General features: G+C 42.6%; 1 protein-coding gene across 1 annotated transcript in view; it reads right to left on the bottom strand.

Moving 5' to 3' along the window:
- The window catches only part of MYRFL (myelin regulatory factor like), a 942772-nt gene that overhangs the window by 407091 nt on the left and 514769 nt on the right, over positions 1–20912 (bottom strand). The window contains exon 16 of the mRNA XM_069629965.1: positions 2478–2587. Within this exon, the coding sequence (XP_069486066.1) occupies positions 2478–2587 (110 nt within the window). The remainder of the gene's footprint in view (positions 1–2477; positions 2588–20912) is intronic.

Genomic DNA, 20912 nt, shown 5'->3' with positions numbered 1-20912 from the left:
ACTGGATGATCCTGGGCATTGCAGTACCCTTTTAATCTCAATGATTCAATGGAAATGAATGAATCTAGTGCCAAAAACAGCACTTTTTAAGGTTGCAAAGCTAACATTTTAAAAGGCATTTTAGGTTTTCAGCACAATTCTGCTGCTTTGCTCTATGTTGAAGGTTGCAAAGCCTACTGGCATGCTCCTGCAGTGAGAACCCTGTTTTTACCCCTCCTGACTGTGTGTGGCAGGGTGTGCAGCCGTTTTCTGGTTGTGACCCAAATGCAGTTTTGAAGATTTTGACGCGGAGAGGAGTCAGCGCCTCCATTTTGGGCTGTTTCTTTCACCATTTGTAAAGTGATGCAGTGAGGCACATTGGAATGGGTCAAAATATCCCACAACCTGCCTCGGCAGTCCAGCACCGAAATGCTAGGCAATTCTCCTCTGAAACAGAGTGCCAACAGCAACCCCAGACAGGTGTTTCAGTCTTGCTGGGTCGCATGAATGAGGTGAATCGGTGTCTCTCTAAGCACTGTGAGCAATGTGGTCCACTCCTGGATTACCCTTAGGAACACAGAGTGAAACCCCAAGTCCCTAAACATTTGTACAAAGGTCTACAAATGTATATCATACCATATCATTGATACAAAATGTTGAATATCCCGAGAACAATGGATAATTTTTAGTACTTAACGTCTTGTGGGTAAATAGGGAAAGCAATTAAAATGGAGTTTAGAAACCCCAATGCAGTATAGTGATTCTAGCATATTTTGCTGCCACCTACAGGAACTAGTGTATTGCTTGTGGTGGCACTTTAGATGGTCTCATTACAAGTTGGGCGGTGCAGGAAAAATGCAGCGGTAATACTTTATACCGCTGTATTACCGCACTGCCCAACTATGAGTTTGGTGTTAAGTTGTTGGATTCACCTCCAGCTATGAGCTGGAGGTAAATCCGCCACCTTTCTGGCTAATTCCGCCAAAATCCCCCATGGAATCCTAAGGACTCAATTATATGGGACTAACACTGCTACCGCCACTTGCAATCCGGTGGTAATACCACCGGACCAAGTGGGAGTAACAGTAATTCCGTTTGGTAGTATCTGAGTGGATTTCCTGCCGAGATACCACTAAACCTATAATGAGGCCCATTGTAATGTAACCAAATATCAATCAGTGCCTTGGCCTGAAGTGAGCTGCTTGAGGATTGATGTTGCTGGCTTGTCTTGAGATGGACCCATGTATATCAGATTGGAGTTAGGTGGTGATTTTGAGCTGGAACAGGAAGTCTAACTAGGGAGGTGGGTTAGGCTTTGGAGGCAAAGCAAGTAAGAGTATCTTGTTCCTAAACAATGAAACTTGTTTTGACAGACAGATGCTATCTAATGAGTTATAGATGTTGGATATGTACAAATGAGTTCAAACAGCGGAGTATGTCCAGTTGCGCCAATAATAGTCACATTGAATTGAAATCCGAGCGTAGACTGAAAAAATAGTTTGAATCATTCATTGATGCAATATCATATTTAATAATGTTGGAAAAAAATAAATGTACTAAATGCCAACACATGTTTCGACTCTCCGGTCTTTGTCAAGGGAAGCCTAAAATTACATTTGCATATAATTCAAAAATTGACATCGTACAATCTATGCATCAATTTAGAGCACATAAATCTGTGCTATTCATCCATGAAGTTGTCGGAACTAGAATAACGTTAAAATTGAATGCTAAATTCAACTCAAAGTGTAGTCCCCAAGCAAGCCTAAATCAATATATCCTGACATGGAGGGGCAATTAAATTTGCACTGGGGTGTTGAGGCAATCATACGTCGGTAGAGACATATTCAGTACATGCATTTCCCTAGTGCTTATAAGAATTCTATTTGTTTCATTCCAATAAGCCTGGGGAGGGTGGACAGAGTTGCTGGTCATCATGCAAACAACCTTCTCTGTTTCTGGTCCCCTCTTTGGGACACCTTGTAACGTAAGCTGTCCGCCATTCCCATCATAATGCACCTTAGAATGGTCATGTAAAGCTGGAAGAGGCTCATGCTGAAAAATCATTTGGAATAACAATATTTTAACAAATCTAATATTTTGTGAATTATTTTAGAGAACAAGACAATTGAATAATAAAATAGTATAGAATGATAACATCAACTTGGTTAGAGCCCACCATAATTGACACACGCACAATTCTTAGCCACCTGGTACATTGTTACAGCATTTGTGCATCTGTACACCACTACATATAGTGAAGTCATCCATGAAGTCCCTTTCAGCTTAAAGCTTTCAGGTGATGTGGACATCTATTAAATCAAGTGTCCATTTTATCCTTTGTGTTGTGTATTTCTTGGCTGTACTTTAACACAAAATGTGCCCAAATTCCATACAGCTGGGGTTGGGTGAGTTGTTTTCTTTTTACCCACATATATTCTGTTTTTCCTGGTTTTCCATTTCAAAACATACACAAATAAAATACAATGGAAAAATACCTTATCGACCATGAGGAAGTTTTCTATTGTTTCTCCATTACCACAGACTATGTCTCCAGTGTCTCTCACAGCTTGGGGCAGCAAAGTCTTCACCTCTTGTGCTATTATACCTATTTAAACAAAAATGAAGCAGTTTTGATCCCGTACCAGGAACGTGTTTAAAGTCAATGCTTATTGTAGAAACACAATTTGTAACTAGGTCAAATGGGGCAGGAGGTAAATACACTGGTTTATCAGAGCCACCAGCTCAATGCCCCACTCCACTGACCCACTGGACCCTCATGAGGATGCACCACACAATACATGTATGATTGCTGTATTTAGGTAGAACATTAAAAAGGATATGGCGCAGCTCCACTTTTATCTGTATTCTGGAAATAATGTTGATTCTATCAAAAACTTTCTTACACCACTTTGCATATCAATCAGAAAACTTAAGGGGGAGTCACAGATAATCAATTGGAAAGCTTCAGGCAGAGGAGTGGGTTGGGGAAGTAACGAAACTGGCATCAATGGAAAGAACTGCTGGAAAGTTAAGGGCCAGGGTTTGACATTGCTACAAACATCTGGAAAAATGGCATTGGCTTGTATGACATTGAGTTAAGGGTAAGTGAAGCAGCATCTTATATTTTCCCTTTCCAATATTATGGTTTCATTATTTCTGTTTGAATTTTAGATTTGTATAATTTTCTTCCAGTTTTTCATTTTTTGCATTGACATTTCTTTAAGGAAATGGTCTTTTACAACTTGCAGTGTATGAACATTTTAGGTCTTCTTGGTATCGTATGGCTCTGGGTTCTGGCTGCGATATGCACAATATTTAATAAATAAGTAAACAGAGTGCATGAGTCTGCTCAAAGTCTGTAAAATCATTGTAATTTTTAGAGCAGTGGCCAGAGGATCATGTCCTAAATTGTCCAAATTAATCCAATAAAAACACACCACATAACAGAAGTCCTGGATTAAGACACATTTATAAAATTTTGCCAAATATCAGGTCAATAGTTTTTGTTGCCAAAGTAACTCGGTAGATCATTCAAGGGTGATTTTTGATGAGCTGAAAATAGCTCACCGCTAAATCAGACAGAACTAAACAACAACCCTCCATATATTCATATTTCTCACAATAAAAGGTAAAACTGTACTTTATTTTTATAAATTACAAGAATAAGCATCCACCAAAAAACCTGCTTCAAAATCTGGGAACCTCGGTTAGAAACACTTGCAATCTATGACATGGTAACTATCCGGGTAGGCTTGGCTAGTTGATGAATCCAGTGAGTCGTGAAATTGAAGGAAAGGCTGTCTTGCAAGATGCAAAGCTGAGAGTGCATGGAGAGTGAGGAGTGAACAGCTGCATCATGGGCTGTCAAGGGAAGAGAGGAGCAGTAATAATGAAAGCACAGCCTTCCAGTGTGCAGAGGGGGAGTAGTAAGTCTCATTCTGCAGGGCTAGGTAATTTGAAGAGGGATCCTGCACAGAACATTACTGATGCCAGTTTCGTTGCAGGCATATGCTAGTATAGATTTGTTGGGATTGGAGTCAATGAGAGATAGCTTGAAACTCAGAACTTGAAAGCCAGAAGTGTAATCCAAACATTACGCAACTGCGGGTTCTCACCTTTAGAAGACATCTTGCAATCTAGGCTTTGCAACAACCTCAGCTGAAATACTGAACTATGGGTCCAGTAATTGTGAATTGGAAAATCAAATGCCCGTGAGGCTTCTTCTATGATTCCACAATTTTGATGGTGGCCCAGAGACAAGAGTGGATATTTACATTGGCACTGCTTCTGACGTCTCCTGGTATTTTCATACTAGCCATTTTCAGTTTTGTAGAGAGATAAGATGGCGGACCATCTGCTAAACAGGCTAAATCGTGAGTGTGGTTCACTTTCAAATAGGACTTTCGGCACAGCGGTTTGATTGTGGCCATGTGCTGCTTTTCATGCCACAAGGAAAGGATACATGTGGGTGGACAGTGCTGCTTTTTTTCAGAGGGCAGACACAACACCCCTTGGGTGTTTTTGAGACCGGAAATCTTGCTCAAGTGTTTGGGTACCAGGATTACGCCCAGGTTTTTACATTGCCAGTGTTGACGTTTAACCACAAGACCACATAAAATGTTCATCAAAGCACATGTCTCATATTTGGATGTTGCTTTGATGGGATTATTGCACTATAGATTGCTGGGTTTAAAAGGTGAGCACCTTTTATATTTTGCCAGCATAGTTATTTGAAAAGCTCATCTGTCGGGTTATTATTCTGATGATGGGATCCCAAAGCGATTTGAAAGTGCCAATGATAACACATTTTGGGAGCACCACTGCCATGGAAGTGATTTAAAGTGGAATTGATATACAAAGCAGAGTTTGGAAGGAAGCCGCATGAAAGAAATAGCACCATTTGTAAACTATTATTTTGAAAATTTCCGTTGAGCTGAGTTCAACTGCCAGCTCCGCCGCCGCCGGGGAACTCTACCTCCTCGGAACTCTGCCCCCACCCCGGTCCCTGTGGGATCCCTTTACGTTTTTTCTATTTCCACCACCGACTGACTGCATGCTATCATTTTTTGATGAGCCAAAATACCAATAGATCATATAATGTTTTTGAGGCAACATATTGCTTTCAGTGGTGATGTTTGAGTGTGCCATCTTTTTGTGATGAAAAATTACTAGTACCAAAGAAATACATTGAAAAGGAATTATTTGGAGGCAAGAGATGCCATTCAAGGGCTGTAACTGCATATGCCACTTTTGAAAAGCATTAGCAGTGAAGAGAGAAACATACTGTCCGGAGGATGGAGATTACATTCAGGGGACGTAACTCAATATACAATATTTTTTGTAACAAGAAAAACGACTAGTAGGAAACATCACAAATTATCACAAAACCACCCCAACCTTACTGTGAAACCTGAAAACAATTCTGATCCTCCCTAACATCTGGATCCACCCACCCTCCACCCCAGCGAGACTAGGTAATCTTCTCCCCTCTGTTCCCTCACCTTGTTGCTTGTAGATCCCCTGCAGCCATATTGCCCGCCCTCCCCTTACACGTTGTTGCGTGTCCGGTTTCTTGTATCTCTGCTTAGCGGTTGTTGTTGGAGCTAAGGGTATTAAAAGTTATTTTTTGTTAACTGTAAAATACCGTAAATAATAAATAAATAAATATCTCTGCTTCTTCACTGCGTCCGTCCCTCTAGAATTTGTATTTCACTCCACTGCTTTCCGAAGCTAGGTCTGGACTCATAAATACTGTAATAATAATAATAATAATAATAATAATCACATTATTTGGAAGAAGAGGGAATGCATTAAGTGGCTTGAATTGACCTTGCAACACTTGTGTCATCATCTAGTGACTACCAATACTGCCAGTAACCCTCTTTTGTGACAAACGCACATGACATTTTACGTTAGTAGAAGGAGCAATAGCATGCAACACGTCTGAAGCACCTAAAGGTGCCCGGGGGGTGAGTGAGGGAGGGGAGGTATGTGACTAGAGAGCATTTTCCATTAGTTTTAGCAGCTGTCAAGAGCGCCACAGATGTCAGGGGCGTGTGAGGCAAATGGGACGCATACATCCTGCAAGGTCCCGGAGGTTATGTCTACTCCCTTTCCAGCCGAAGGAGAGCTTGCATACATTGATGAGATGGAAGAAACACCCCACAGAGGAGGAGGACATGGGAAGTTACAGGTCCCCTCCACCTCCACCCACATCCAATGTGTGTGACGATGATGAAGATGAGGTAGATGAAGATCACACGCCATCTGAGTCCAGGATGAAACCCCTGATTTTGGAAACGACTGATACAGAGTAGGACGATAGGTGGGAAAGACACGACTATGTATCCACAATTGTACAGTGTGCAAGGCTGTACAAGGGTTCTATGGCAAAGTACTCTTCGCAGTGTGGCGAGAACGACGTCAGTCCAAAGGCCAGAAAGAGTCAATTTCAACATGGACAGAGCACGAGCTGCATGGCTGTGACTTCACACTGGTTGACATACCCTTCCCCATCCAGCGTACAGTGCCCTAATCCTGAAATAATTCACGGGGGGAGCAGCTCAGTACCAGGCACATTTGTGTAGGCCAGGAGTTGAAGGCAGAGGTCACAGGGGCGTTGATAGCTGGGAGAAGGTGGAGGAGCTGTTCTTACAGTAGCCACATCTACTGCTGAGCTATGTTGCTGCCAACAAATGGTCTAATATGCGTGCTGCCCTGTGAATTAGGATGACCATGCATTATACTTGCATTGCATATGTACTTCACCTTGCAGTGACACATTTCATTAGCAATTGCCATCCTGAAAAGGAAATAGTTGCTGTGGACCTGAAGATCCAATCACCTGTCTGCTGGGCCTACAGTGCAAGAAATGTTCTGCAACCATTCAATGGGTGCCACAAGTTGCCATTGCACAACTGGCGTCACTCACTCCACCAGCTGAAATTCCACTTCATACAAGTTGCACTGATCAAGTGAATAGATGACAATGCAATGATCATTCCTTATGCCAGGAGAGTGGAAAGTGCTGCATTATGGATTTTGTATGTGACAGACTTATGGGAAGGCCAGCAAGAATGTTAGCTGGCACAGTGCATCACTTACCGAGGCAATGCTGCTGCAGTACCAGCTTGAACGCAACCTGTACAACATGATAAAGACGCATTATTTAGCTGACAAGTGTTATTTAGTGAGGCTTGTGAGGGATATGCTGTAAACTTTGTATGGGGTTCCAGGCATCCTCAATGAAAGATAACACGGAATACACGCTGGCGTCAATTCTCAATCCACATTTCAAGATCAAAGTGGCTGCTTTTTAGCTGAATGCTGCAGATGGAAATGCAAACTCCAGCAGAACGAGCCAGTTAAAATGTCCCATGATGCACTGATGAAGCAGTTTGAAATTAAATCCCATAAAGAATAGATGCAGAAAGACAGTGCAACAGCCCCTCTGCTTACCACACCACCAGAGGTGTTAAAAACACTTCATTGTCAGGAAGAATACTCCTCTTGTCGCCTACAAAACCTGAACCATTGTCTGTGATCACAGTTGATGATGGCAACAGGCTGCAGGTGTAGTGTCAGTTGGATAAACTCCTCAATCAGTCAGGATTTCTCAATGTGGATGGGACTACAAAGACGCAGAGTGGACGTGCAGCTGCTCAGACGGATGATGCGTATCTACTAGATGCAGCTCAAATGGTTAGAGGTGATCATCCATTATAGAACCTGTTCAGTAAGCGGTCCACCCGGTGAGCAGCATTTGTGAGATTAGCCATAGTTCCTGACACTCTGAGACAGTCTTCAGTGCCGCAAGGGCTACTGTGTCCTATTGAAGGAGAAGTCTTACAGTAACTCATATTGATCAATTAACATTTGAAGAAGACTATGGAACGATATCTAACCACAGCCAAGACAACAGCTTGGACAATGAAGACTTGTGGTCCGGTTCCAGTGACACTCAGAGAAGAAGAGGAAGGTTGGTTAGTTGGTCTTGTGGTCATTAAATGGATATTGCTGGTGGAGACTGTAATATCATGAAAAGATGCCATTAGCATTCTTACAACTTGCTCACGCTTTTCGTCAGGGGCCAGGATAGCAGAGTGCAGCCCTAGTAAGCATACAAACTATGGAAAGAGCAAGCACCAGACAGCAGCCGGCATGCTAGAAGTCATATATGCCCTATGTGCACGTAGCACCAACAATGAACTTGGTTTGAGCTCAGAATGGTAAACAAAGCCCAGAACTACAATCCCCAGTCATGCCCATCAAAAGGACTACAACATGGCACCAAATTGCATGGGGTATGCCAATGTAAAGAACATGATTGTGACTTGCACTCAGGACTTTGTCCAGAACAGTCCTGGAGCTGCACAAAACTCTGTGCTCATGAATGGGGCTACGCCTCAAGGAACTCCATCATTCCCGGCACTGCCCACCCAGCAGATAAGTTCCTCTGGAGGAATTTGGGAGGTTTCTCTCTACATGGACAAATCTAAGACTCATAGAGGGGGTCAAACCCAACTGTTTATGCCCTGCTAATGATTATAATGTGATGCAACATTTTTGCCAATTGATTGACAAGACTTGTAAAGTTCGAGCGGTGATTAAATCAATGGGCTATGATACAATAGAGGTCTGACACGTGACACTGATTTGCAGGTTTACAAGCATGGACAGAAATCCATAGGACCTTTAGGGAATGCTAAGTGCTGATTTAATCATTTCAAACTTGAACTAAACTAGCAATAACAACGAGAGGTGAATGCGTGTTGCCGTCTTTGTGAACTTGTTTAATGTAGGAGCATGATTCTAATGCCATACTAAACAGTGCATGTTGTAATACCTCCACTGCATACACTTCTGAATATATTATCTATTTTTAAGGTGCACTGTTGTAAGTTGTCTTTTCTTGAGAAGGTAATGTCTAGGGCAAGGGGTGTGGGAGTGTATATGAGTTAAAGCCACCATGGGGGCCACCAGTGAACAAAGGATCTGCAGCTGAGGAGCATTTTCCCTATTAACCCTACCTGTCTACAAACCAACCCCATACCTGGTTTTCTCTACTGCTCCCTACCTATCCAACCAATGACCCCTACCACTCCTTCCTAGTTGGGGTAGCAACACCCCATGTATTTTACAAGCATGAATGCCAAATCCTCAAAGGGAACATTGGAGTTTGTGCTACGCCTGCTTATGATGACTACAGCAGCATTCAAGACCTGTCGGAAGTGTATGCCAAAGAGTTTCCAGCACCTGGCGAGCATGACCATCAGCCATGGAGGATATGTTAAAAGCTCAACAAGATTTGCATGCTGTATTGAGCACCACATGCCAAAACTATGCAGCTCTGGCCACACACATGTGTCAACCACTGCTACGTACACCAGCTCAAGTCCAGGTCACAGCAGAACCTACCATTCCCTTAGCCACTCCTGAAAGGTATTTGGGAGATCCTCAAAAGTATTTCACCTTCCTTATCCAATGTTAACTACATGTCCTGACTAAACCTGCAGCTTTTCGCACCAGACAGGTGAGAGCCGCTTTCATGATCTCCTATTTGTGGGGGATGCGGTAGCCTGGGTGACACCATTAATTCAAAAGAATGAGTCAGTGCCGTACAACTGGGGGTTTCTAGAAAAGTTTGGGAACATGTTTAATCGCTGAGCAGCATCACTAATCAAGGATAAGGAGTTACTATCATTAAGGCAGGGAAATAAAGATCTGAAAACTTAGGTGAGCCAATTTAACCAATTGGTAGTTCAACCGGATTGGTCAACTAAGAAAGGACTGCCACTATTTTACCAGGTTTTAAGGGATGAACTAAAGGAAGTGATTGCCCAAATAGACAGACAACCAGACAAATGTTCTGCTATGATTGACTTTCATTGCGACTAGACCATCGCCGGAGCAAAAGAAATACAGATAAAAGTAAATGGGATACCAGGCCCTTTGATATTTGACGGGATCACAGAGGCCCCCAACGTGGAGCAACAACAAGACTAGCAAAGCAGAATTGATACAAATGGGCACTGTTTGTGGGGCCTTAACCAAGGAAGAAAAGGAAAAAGAGAAGAAAGGAGAACCTATGCCTTCAATGCGCCAAAGCAGGACACTTTGTTCGAGAATGCACCAGTACACCAAAAAGGGAATGTTCCAGGAAATGCTCCAGCTCAACAGCAATAGGGGTTGAGTTGCTGAGCAGAGGGGTTCTACAAACCCAAACACAAAATGTTGCCAATACTACACAAAGTTTGGCTCCGATGAATTTTGAAGAATGAACAGTACCAGTGTCTCTGATGGTAGAATTGTATGGCTATCCGGAACACTTCCCAGTTGTGGATGCCAGTTAGATGGAAAGACAAGGTGGGACCATTTAAGGCCATAGATGGCTCTCCCTTGACCTCCTAAACAATCAAACAACAGACACTAGAAATTATGTTACTCTGTTCACCAGATAACAAAGAAATGATGTCCTTTAACTGCAGCACCACAATTTGGTTTAATCTTGGGGTGTCCATGGTTCGGCAAGCAAACCCAAATCATAGATTCGACCCAAGGAACAAAACAACCGGACTCTGAGACCTGTACGACCCATGGTGAGAGTTTTACTGCTGTCAAACCAAACCCTTTGCCAACGCCCAACCAGTGGTCATTTGATTGGAAGTGTAACAAATTCGGAATTAGCACCAGAGTATGAGAACTTTAAGGATGTCTTCAGTAAGGAAGTTACAGATTCCTTACCTCCTCACTGGTCATTTGATTGCTGAATAGTCCCTGAGCCTGGTACTTGCTTGCCTTTTAGTCACATCTATGGGCTTACTGAGGATCAGAGTAAATATTTAAAGGAATATATCGATGCTAATTAAAAAAATTGCTTCATTACGCATTCGTCCTTTTCAGTGTCATCATTGCTATTTTTTGTGACCAAAACAACAAGAGGTTTGAGAACCTGAGTTGACCACCTCACTTTATATCGCATTAAAGAACCCCTAAAACTGATTTCAGTATTGCTGGATCAAGTGAGAGACTCCTGATTTACACAAGACTTAATTCATGAGGTGCTTACCATCTGGTGCAGGTGTGTGAGGTAGATGGGTGGAAGACCCAATTCAGGGCATGGTTGAGTTTAGAGGAATACTCTCTAATACACCCACCACTCTTCCTCGATGAAGTTCTCAAGTAGTATTTAGATATATGCATCAATTGCCAAAATCTGGAAGAGTGTCAACAGCACATCAAAGCAGTACTCCAGCAGTTCAGAGAGCAATAGTTCTCTGCGAAATCAGAAATATGTGTTCTATCATATAAACATTGAGTTTTTGGTTTTACATTACCGCCCGCAGGAGTCCACATGGAGAGGAAAAGAAAAAAAAAGGCTTCTTTTGGCTTTGCAAATTTCTATCACCGCTTAATAGAAGGTTTTGCTAAATTGGTCCTTCCCATAACCAAACTGATGAAAAAAGGAAAAATGTTCTAATGGATTGAAGAAGCTGCAGTAAGCCTTCAGTCTTTAAAGAGCGTATTTACAACTCTCCTGGTGTTGCCACACCCAGATTCTTCACAGCCATTTCTGATAGAAACAGATATATGCAGTTACGCACTGGCCATCATTCTATCTCAATGGGACAAGACATCAGATGTTCCGAACCCAGTGGCCTACTCCTTCCAGAAAGTTATAACCACTAAGCAAAATGATACTATTACTTGTAACTGAGAATCTGATGTACTAAGGCAGACGATTGCGGAAGTGTGTAGGAGCAAAAGCCACCACGGTAGCCACAAGTGAATGAAGGAGGTGCACCAGAGCTGAGGAGCATGTTTCCGCATTCTCTCGACCTATCAACAAACCAATCCCTAATCACCCTCCTGATTTCCCTACTCTCTGCCGCCAATCCAACCAATGCAGCCTAACACCATTTTCCCATGGGGGTTGCAACACTTCATGGCTGCAAAACCTCCAGGACGACATTGGAGTTAATGCTGCCTTGGTGCAGGAGGACTATAGTTGCCTTCCCGACCTATCACCATTTCAGAACCCCAGTAATGGTTGATCATTTTTCTGGCTCACCAAGTCACCCTAGAGCTGCAAACATGAGAACGTTTTATGTTCTACACTATAGATACAAACCCTGACATTTGCCAAGTCCCCCACCTTCGATGCCCGACCTGCAAACGATAGCAGGATTCCATTATGCGTAGGAAAGGATACTCCAGGGCCCAACAAGAGCCAACTGTAATCACAGGAATTCACGCAATCAAACCAAGACCCCATAGGAGGCACCGGACCGCATCACATAGCCTTGAAAAGGTCCTACGGGTCGAAACACGTGTCAGCTGACCACATGGGGACACACGAGCCCCCACTGTATTTATAAGAGGTGTTTTCAATCTAACTAGTTCAAATAAAAAAAAACTCTTGCAACTGAGCACAAATGTGAGACAACTACGTGGAAAATAAATTTCTTGAAACAAACAGATGCGAGGTACCCAGGTTAACCCCCCTTTTCTCTACTAAACAAATGAGGTGTGGGCTACACCTCAACACAAACCTGTGACCTTGCCACCAAATATACCAAAAACGGACTTACTAAACTAGAGTTTAGCAAGGTCGGTTCCACCTCTACGGCCCACGTTCTCCTTTTTTGCAAACATAAGAACTTAGCAGATTCTTCCAGTAGCACCAGAGCTGCCAACATGTGATTTTTTTTCAGGTACTCCTTGATGCACAAGAGCCTCGAACATTACATTTTTTCAGGTCGCCCCGTTCCAAGAGGGCCAGAAGCATGACGGTTTTTCTATACAAGGGCTGCCAACTCAAGACTTTTTCAGGTTCTCAGAGAACCAAAACCACACAAATTGTTAATGTTCTACCTGCCACACCTGAGAATAGTAGGCTCAGCCTTTTTCTACGGTTTTCCCTCTTTTGTGATGACTGCGATTGCAAATATTCCTCAGGGTCTCCTTGCTTTTATTCCTTAGGGTCTGCAATCTACTATATCCCAGGAGCTCCCAGCGACTATTCTTTGCACGTTTCCCAGATAAGCATCAGCTGCCAATATTTCTTAGGGCTTCCCTAGTACTATTTCTGGGAGCCTCCTCCTTTCTTGCAATAGCTGCAGCTGCATATTTTTCCATAGGTTCTCCTTAATATATGACGGCTGCTTCCTGTCTAGTTCCTCATTAAGCTGTTGTCGGTCTTCTCATCACATTGCTTAGTATTTTGGCAGGTGATGGACACGCAGGAGAGCCTCTACAGCATTTTGGACTACACTGTCCTCCCTCTGCTGAGGGCCTCCCCACGATGCAAGCAATGTGTGTCTGCATGCTGGAGTAGGTGATCACACCAACTGCTCCCATATGTAGCCGCTGCCAACCTTTTCCACCAGAGGGAGCTGAGAGCCAACACAGGCCTGATTGCTGCAGCTGGTGCCACTAGCTGTGGTTGGGTTTCTTTTTTTATTATTATTGTGCATTATTGGTTACAATAAACCTTAAACAACAATAAACCTTAAACACATGCATTAATAAAAACATTATAGAAAAGATCTAAAATGCATATGTTAAAAGACTAAATACAATATCAATACAGGAAAATACCTCTAGTTAAAATTAATTGCTGAATACTTCCAACAATCGTTATGGAATCTTAAAAACATTCACTTGTTGCATATACCAAAATTTACATAAAAACGAGGATCAGGAAAGGCCATTGACGCAATTATTGGCACATTTCCATATATAAAACACAGCAGCCATAATTACAACAGATTCCGCGCTCATAAAAGAACTCCAGAATTGATCTCCCTCACTGTGGGTTTGCAAGTTACTGAGCGTGGCCCTTATCATATCATTTAGATATCTTTGCACACTGAGTTAATAAATGACGGGCAGTCTCGATTTGACTTCCACACATACGACGCAATCGTTTTTCACGGGGAATCTTTTATGACCTCCCTGTATGCTCCAGCGTGGGTAATATATTAAATTGAAGATGGGTTATGAATTTTTCGGATCAGAATTGGGCAATATTTTACCAAGTAGCTGTTAGCATGGAGCCCCCTGAGTGCTTGTTTACAGTATTCCGCATACATTGATTTAGCTGCCAAAGAGTCCAAGTTGTTGGAGACAGCTGGGCATTTGGTTCTCTTTTTTAATACTGTTAACCAATTAGGGTGGTCCCAACGATTGAACACCCAACTCATATCTTAGGGCTTGCACCAGAACTTATTGGGGGACTTCTAAAATTGATCTGAGTATTTTACTCGCCAGTTTATCAAGTCATACTATCATATTTTCCAGGAGAATGGCAAGTCCATTAAGTATAGCTGGAAGGATAATTTTACTATATACGGCTCCTTGACCCTCCAAGTTATTTTCGCCCTTTATACGCATGATCTTTTTATAAGTAAGCCATTTTTTCCTCGCCTCAGAGGTCACAATGTTGCAATAATAACCTGTAGAGGACAATTTACATATGTGGAAACCCAAATAAATGTATTTATCCACCACTTCCAAGGGCGTTCCATTCAAGTACTATTTGTAATTATCTGATTTACATTGGTTACCCAGTGTCATTATTTTAGTTTTTCCGATGTTTATATTTAAGTTGTTTATCTGTGAATACTTTACAATGGCTGAAAGGGAGCGTTGGAGACCGATGGCCACCAGCTGTGGTTGGGTTTATTTCTCACGCTGCTCTGTGTCAGGGTGAGGGAACAACCTGAATGTGCAGGCATGCCGGCAGGTTCTTCATTCACACCACTACGTCACTCAAACTAAACAAGTCAGGGTGGTAGATGCCATGTGGGAGTGAAAGGTGTCACCACCAAATTGGGTTATGCACTGCAGCTAAACAACTCAATCTTTCTGCCCCAATGCACACTCTTTTGGCATAACCTGCACACAACAGCACACTCATCTGCCTGTGTCTTTCATTCAGGCAGACGGAAGTACTACCATACCTAGGAGGAGCCCATTGTAGAAAACGAAGCAGCGGCACGATGTTCTTTGTCCTGTACTCTGTCCCGCCCTTTAACTGCTCCACAGGACAGGATCCACCAGTATCTGTTTGGTAAGCTTCCTCTCTTTCCCCTTGGCCCATATTTGTGTCCTCTCATCCCTCATCCTGCTGAACATCAACCTTGTATTCCACATTCGGCTCCCCCTCATCCTACTGCCCTTGGTCCATGTCCTCATGTTCTGCCTTCTGATTTTCCACCTCCTTCCACACATACACCACTGCATGTACCATCTCCTCATGTTCCACCTGCTGCCAAACATTCACATCCTCATATGTTCCACCTGCGGCCAAACATTCACATCCTCATTTGTTCCACATGCTGCCATACAACACTTTCTTGTGCATCATATTCTGCCCCACATCCGTCTCCTTGTCTTCTTCTTCTTCCTGCCCTTCATCCATCTCTTCATGTTCCCTCTCCTTCTGCCCTTCCATCTCTGCCCGTTTATGTTTCACCTCCTACTGTCCCTGCATCTCTCCCTCTTTGTCTTCACCACCTGCCCCCACATCTCCTCTTTTTCTGCTTCATCGAAGGTTTTTTTACCTCTTCCACATCTGTCGTAGTATATCCCCCAAAAATTCATGCTACTGTCCTGTGCCTGCACCCTTTTCACCTCCTCTCGCTGTTCCTGTCCTGCTCTTGGTAGCTCTCCACCTTTATCATCTGCCAAGGCTCCCACATCTACCGGCTCAGACAAAGTGCCAACCATCGCCTCAATCACAGTGGGCTGTCCACCATATCATCCTAATCCAAAGAGGCTCTCAAGGAGTTCCAAACGTTTCTTTTCTTTAGAGTAATTGGGGGTGTTAGGGGAAAACGATAAACAAAATGCAAATGGCGTGCCACACAAAGATTTGATCAAGGGCTTCTAATAAAGGATGTGTTTTTCTTTTTTCAGCGGAAGGAGGAAGGGAGTCAATAAACAAACAACCATACGTGTTTTCACAAAGGATTGCTCAAAAGTGGTTTCAAACTTGAAAAAAAATTAAATGAAAATAGTATGAGAGTGGGTGTGGTTTTCCTGAGAGTCCCAGCTCCGCCTGCGGCCAGTATGTTTCATGGATGGGTGGAGAAACTCGATGGTTTGATACTAATGATAGTTACTTCTTTCAAACAAAGATTACCAAGGAATTGAAATAATGCATATATTTGTTCCTAAAACGTACATTTGGGAAAGCACGAAGAAATCGGAAATGTTGATTTTTGGAGTACTCAACTGACGTTTAGGCGTTTATGTTTTTGTTTAAGAGCATAAGACAACACAGGAGAGAGAATATTGTTGCGGTTTATAGAACTTTACAATTCTCCAAGGTAGACAAAAAAATGCTGAGGGAACTACTGTGAGACGTCTTATTCAAAATCAGTGTTCAAAATAATTAATAGTTTTTAGTTTGTCTGAATTTTAAGCACAAAATACATATAAGGAGAAATGCACAATAAACATAACTTGTTTCTTTGTTTTGAGTACTAAAACACACTTGAAGAGTTACGGAATATTAGCTTAGTAACTGTAATTCAGGAATCTAAGTTTAACCAATGTTAGCAAACGATCTAGCAGGATTTTATTTAATTTTATGTTTTTACACGGGCGCTAGGAGTACATTTATGTTTCTGATAACTATGAACTTACAAGTGGCCTTGTTTCCCAACAGTGATCGTAATGGGCATTTGCTGCCCATATGATCATCACTAAAAAAAAGACTTATAGTTTTTTCAATGGCAATGTCTATTTATGCAGAATGTACAAATAATCGAAGTCTCGTTCAGGTGCTCTTTCTACTTCTACTTTTTTGCACGCATACATCTTTGATTATCGCGAAAATGTATAGTTCCGTTTCGTAGGTGAACACTGAAAATTGCAATTGTTTTTTAAACATTGTGTATTCAAATTCCATCGAAATAATTAATCAGAGTACTTCATTTATAAGTAGCCTACTCAATTTACCCGCACAAGAGGAATAGTTCAAAAGAACTTCTGCTGAACAAAGAAAAATCTCAAGAGGTAATGTTCAGGTGTGGAGGATCTGCAGTACATCACTCATTACCATGAAGAACATATACCCAACATGGGCCATTGAGCAGAATCTCTTAAACAAATGTTATATTTCATAAGCACATATGTTCTAATATAAGTCAATACTTTCAATAGTCTTAAAAGGGTTTACAGCAACAGCCACTAATAACCAACAGCTGCTCATCATTAACACTATGCTTGAAGGCCTTCACAGGGAGAGGTGGAGTTGAAATGGAATTCCCATATAGGATCCAAAGCTACATGCTGAGTTGTTCTATCGAGACATCTTTTCCTGAAATAAGGACATCTGGGACTGCCTTCCTGGCAAGGAAAATGACTAGTTTAGCTGAGCTCTTTCCAAGTGCACAGATGTTGAAGAAACACTAACCAGAACCCAGGCAACATCATCATCAAGTTGACGCGCATATCCAGTTTCACTAAATATTTGAGCAGCCTTCCATTTGTAACTCAGAAATTCAAAACTCAGAAGTATGTCTATAATGTTTGGGACACTTCCGCCTGCATCCCCTCTAACACTCAAGCAGAAGGTTGGAGCTCAGTAATAGCAAACTTCAGTGGGGATGCAATCAGGCCGCAAAGCTGTCCTTTTTTGCAAAGTTATGACAGTGATCTCTTTTCCTATTATCACACCGAGTGATTGCAATTCCACATTTCCAAGTCTTATTATATCTGAAACGAATACCTATTACTCAGTACATATTTCTTAACATATAGAATTGTATAGGAGTGACTATCTACTATGGGAGAATATTTCACTGAGGAGTTCAGAGTCACATCTAATAGACAACCAGGGCGATGGCCGAGTTGTCAATGATGTGACTCTGAAGCTCGAGGAGGAATATGTCCCCTTGGTTGATAGCTACGCACGTGCAATGCTATGTTGGAAATGGGTGACTCATCAGTTTTGACTCTCTTAGAGGAAAGGGAGGGTCCTTTCCCCTAAAAGGACTTCTTGTTTCATCACCGTTTTGGGAGCAGGGTGAGGAGAGCCGACCGGCAACTGAGTAAGCTAGGCGTGAATGTGCGTAACATCACCTCAGTGAAATATAACTTTCATATTTCACTACGGTGACGTCAGTGAGAACAGGTAAGACTTTTTGTGTCACTTCTATTCTATAAGAGGCTTCCTTGAATGGAAGTCATATACAACAAACCTGTCCTGTTTTTTTTACATTTAAAAGCTAAACGTCTACCCCTTGTTCAATGTCGGTTTGCTTAGAATTTGCAAAATACGTTGTAGCCTTTTTTGTGGAGACTGCCCTCAAGCCTGCTTGTGACCTGTCCTATTCTGTTAGGTCACCTACACCTCTGCTTTTCCTAGACCTGAATTCTAAGTCAGACGCTTTTGGCACAAGGCATCAGTTTCTTCCTTAGATGATTTAATGTGTCCTTATCAAAGAGACGCATGTTGTCCCTTGAAAAAAGTCCTTCATGGTGCCCCTGCAGACAATAAAGGGACTACATTCCCATTTATTTTACCTCCCAAACGTCCTCTATTATCCACTTCATACCCTCCCTTATAAGAGTACTCGAGCATGGCCAGGTTATGCTTCCATTGCGATTCTTGTTTAGGAAATGCCTCAAATATTTGTTCCGTAGCTAGATAACATGCTAAGCAGGATGTCACATTTGGTAACTGCAGAATAATTCATTTTGGGAAGAGACTGTATGTCTAACCAGGAGTATGACAAGCGGGAATGACAGAAGAAAGTGCATTTCATTTGCTCACTGTGAACCTTCCTCCCAAACATCCTTAAAACCAAGGTCAGCAGAGAAGTCTTTAAGGGCAGTCTTTCTTGTCCTTCTTAGGTGCAGAAACTGCCACCTGCCAAGGGTGCAAAGCCCTGGCTTTTTTATTTTTATTGAATAATAAAATGATGTGGCTAGTTCTATCTCCGAAAGGGTAATCTACTGATCAGAATCCCCTTTCGCAAGCTTCATGCCAAAATCATTGTATGCATATATAGCCTGCTACATCAGTATCCTGATTCACAGCACCTTCTGTACCCCTGGCACCAAGCAGGTCCAGAGGTCACAGGTGCCCATGTGACAGTGACAGAAAGACCAGAAACAACAGTGCTCAGAAGTACCCCATGATGGTGGCAGGATAATCTCCAAAATAAAGCTATGCCTGAGTTTAGGCATAGTCATATGAAAAAAGGGGATGTCATGTGGGATACATTGTGCAATAACCAGCTATATAATTATCTTTTTAAGCAAATATCTATACTGTCATTTCTTTTGTCATACCCATGGTTCATTAACACTTACGAATTATGCTATTCTATAGAAAATATATTTAATACCATCAGTTATTCATCTGAAATCAATCAATATTTAATCTCTTATTACAATCAGCAACGTGTGTGTAAAAAAGTATTGGTAAAAAAATACAGTATGGATAATTGCTTAAAAAGATAATTAGATAACTGATTATTGAAAAATATTTCCCACATGACTTCCCTTTTTTAATTTGTTTATTTAATTCACCTGGTGTCAACGGTTACAGAGACAACCACCATTATGGTTTGGTAGGTGAGTTTAAGCATAGTGAATGGTACTACTTATGATCACAGCTGCCACATTCCAATTGATATCATACATGTTACAGCTCCTGTGAGTCAGCTCTGCTGTGGAAGGAGATGTATATTCTGGTCATCCGTGTGTAGCCTGCCAAATGGCAGGACAGAAACCCAGAGGGCTGGGCCTCCTCTTTGATCTCTTTGCAAAGGCAGGTAACGCCCTCCGCCTGAGACAGTCGCACAGCAGGCAGCTGTCCTGGGCCTGAGCACCAAAGGAGAACACCCATTTAAAAGGAGTAGCTTCACATGAAGACGCTGCATCTCTAAAGTTCTTTGTTTTCAGTGAGAAGGAAGGGGCGGGATTATGATAGGCAGGAGGGCTTGGGTCAATGGCAGAAGACTTTGACCATCTTGATTCTCACTGTCCCACACCCCCTTTCCTGTCCCCTCCACTTCCACTGGGTGTGACATCAGAGGAGCCAAGTCCACTCCGTTCAAGAGCAGGTATTGTACCACTAAAGCAGCTAGCTTTAGTCCAATCACCTGAGGACACCCCTTCTTCAAATATTCACTCAGATACTCAGAGATTCTTTAAGGCCACTGATTTGTTCTGAAGATCTCACTGGATTTCCTTTGAGAAGTTGCACTTTCCAAAGTTGTCAGCCTGAGGTGAAGAAGGAATCATCCAAGACAGAAGAAAGGTCTGTTCCCTTTCTACTCCTTTCCACTCCCAGGGAACATCAGGAGTAACTTCTGCTGTGGATCAGGACCTACCACTCTGGACCGGAATCTCCTGGGCTGGGAGAGCAGACCCTGAACAGAACAATCATATCCTCAAGTCCCCCTCAGAGGTCCTCACAGCAACTGGAGGACGAGACCAGCCGAAGCTCCCTGTTGTACTGCACCGAACCATCATCGCTGGCACTGGTTGCTGCGCTTCTCCACCACTTTGAACTTGCTTACAATTTCAACAAGCTCGACTGAGCATCGTGTCCTAGCCATAGCTCACCACCTTCTGGGCCCAAAGCAACTGCTCAATGTTGGGACCCGAACCGAATCACTGGAGAGTCACATGCTGAGTCTAACCAGAGGTTACAACCACAGCTCCACCAATCTAGCTCTTGAGCTGCTTCCTCATCGATTGCACCCAAGATCACCACATCAACGACTGCCACCCCCTAACTTAACCACTAGAGCATTCCTCATCGACCCCTCCTTTTGGCTAAAGCCCAACTCGGCCTTGCTGTGCCCAACTGTGAAGTGTTCCTGGGACTGCTCAGACCTGCATCCTTGAGAGCCACCCTTCTACCACACAGAGCGATCGCCTTCTCCCCTACTCAACACCTGCTT

Source organism: Ambystoma mexicanum, chromosome 12, assembly GCF_040938575.1.
Source record: "Ambystoma mexicanum isolate Mex_15411 chromosome 12, UKY_AmexF1_1, whole genome shotgun sequence".
NCBI classification, from domain to species: domain Eukaryota; kingdom Metazoa; phylum Chordata; class Amphibia; order Caudata; family Ambystomatidae; genus Ambystoma; species Ambystoma mexicanum.
This window is presented reverse-complemented; position numbering and strand designations above follow the sequence as displayed.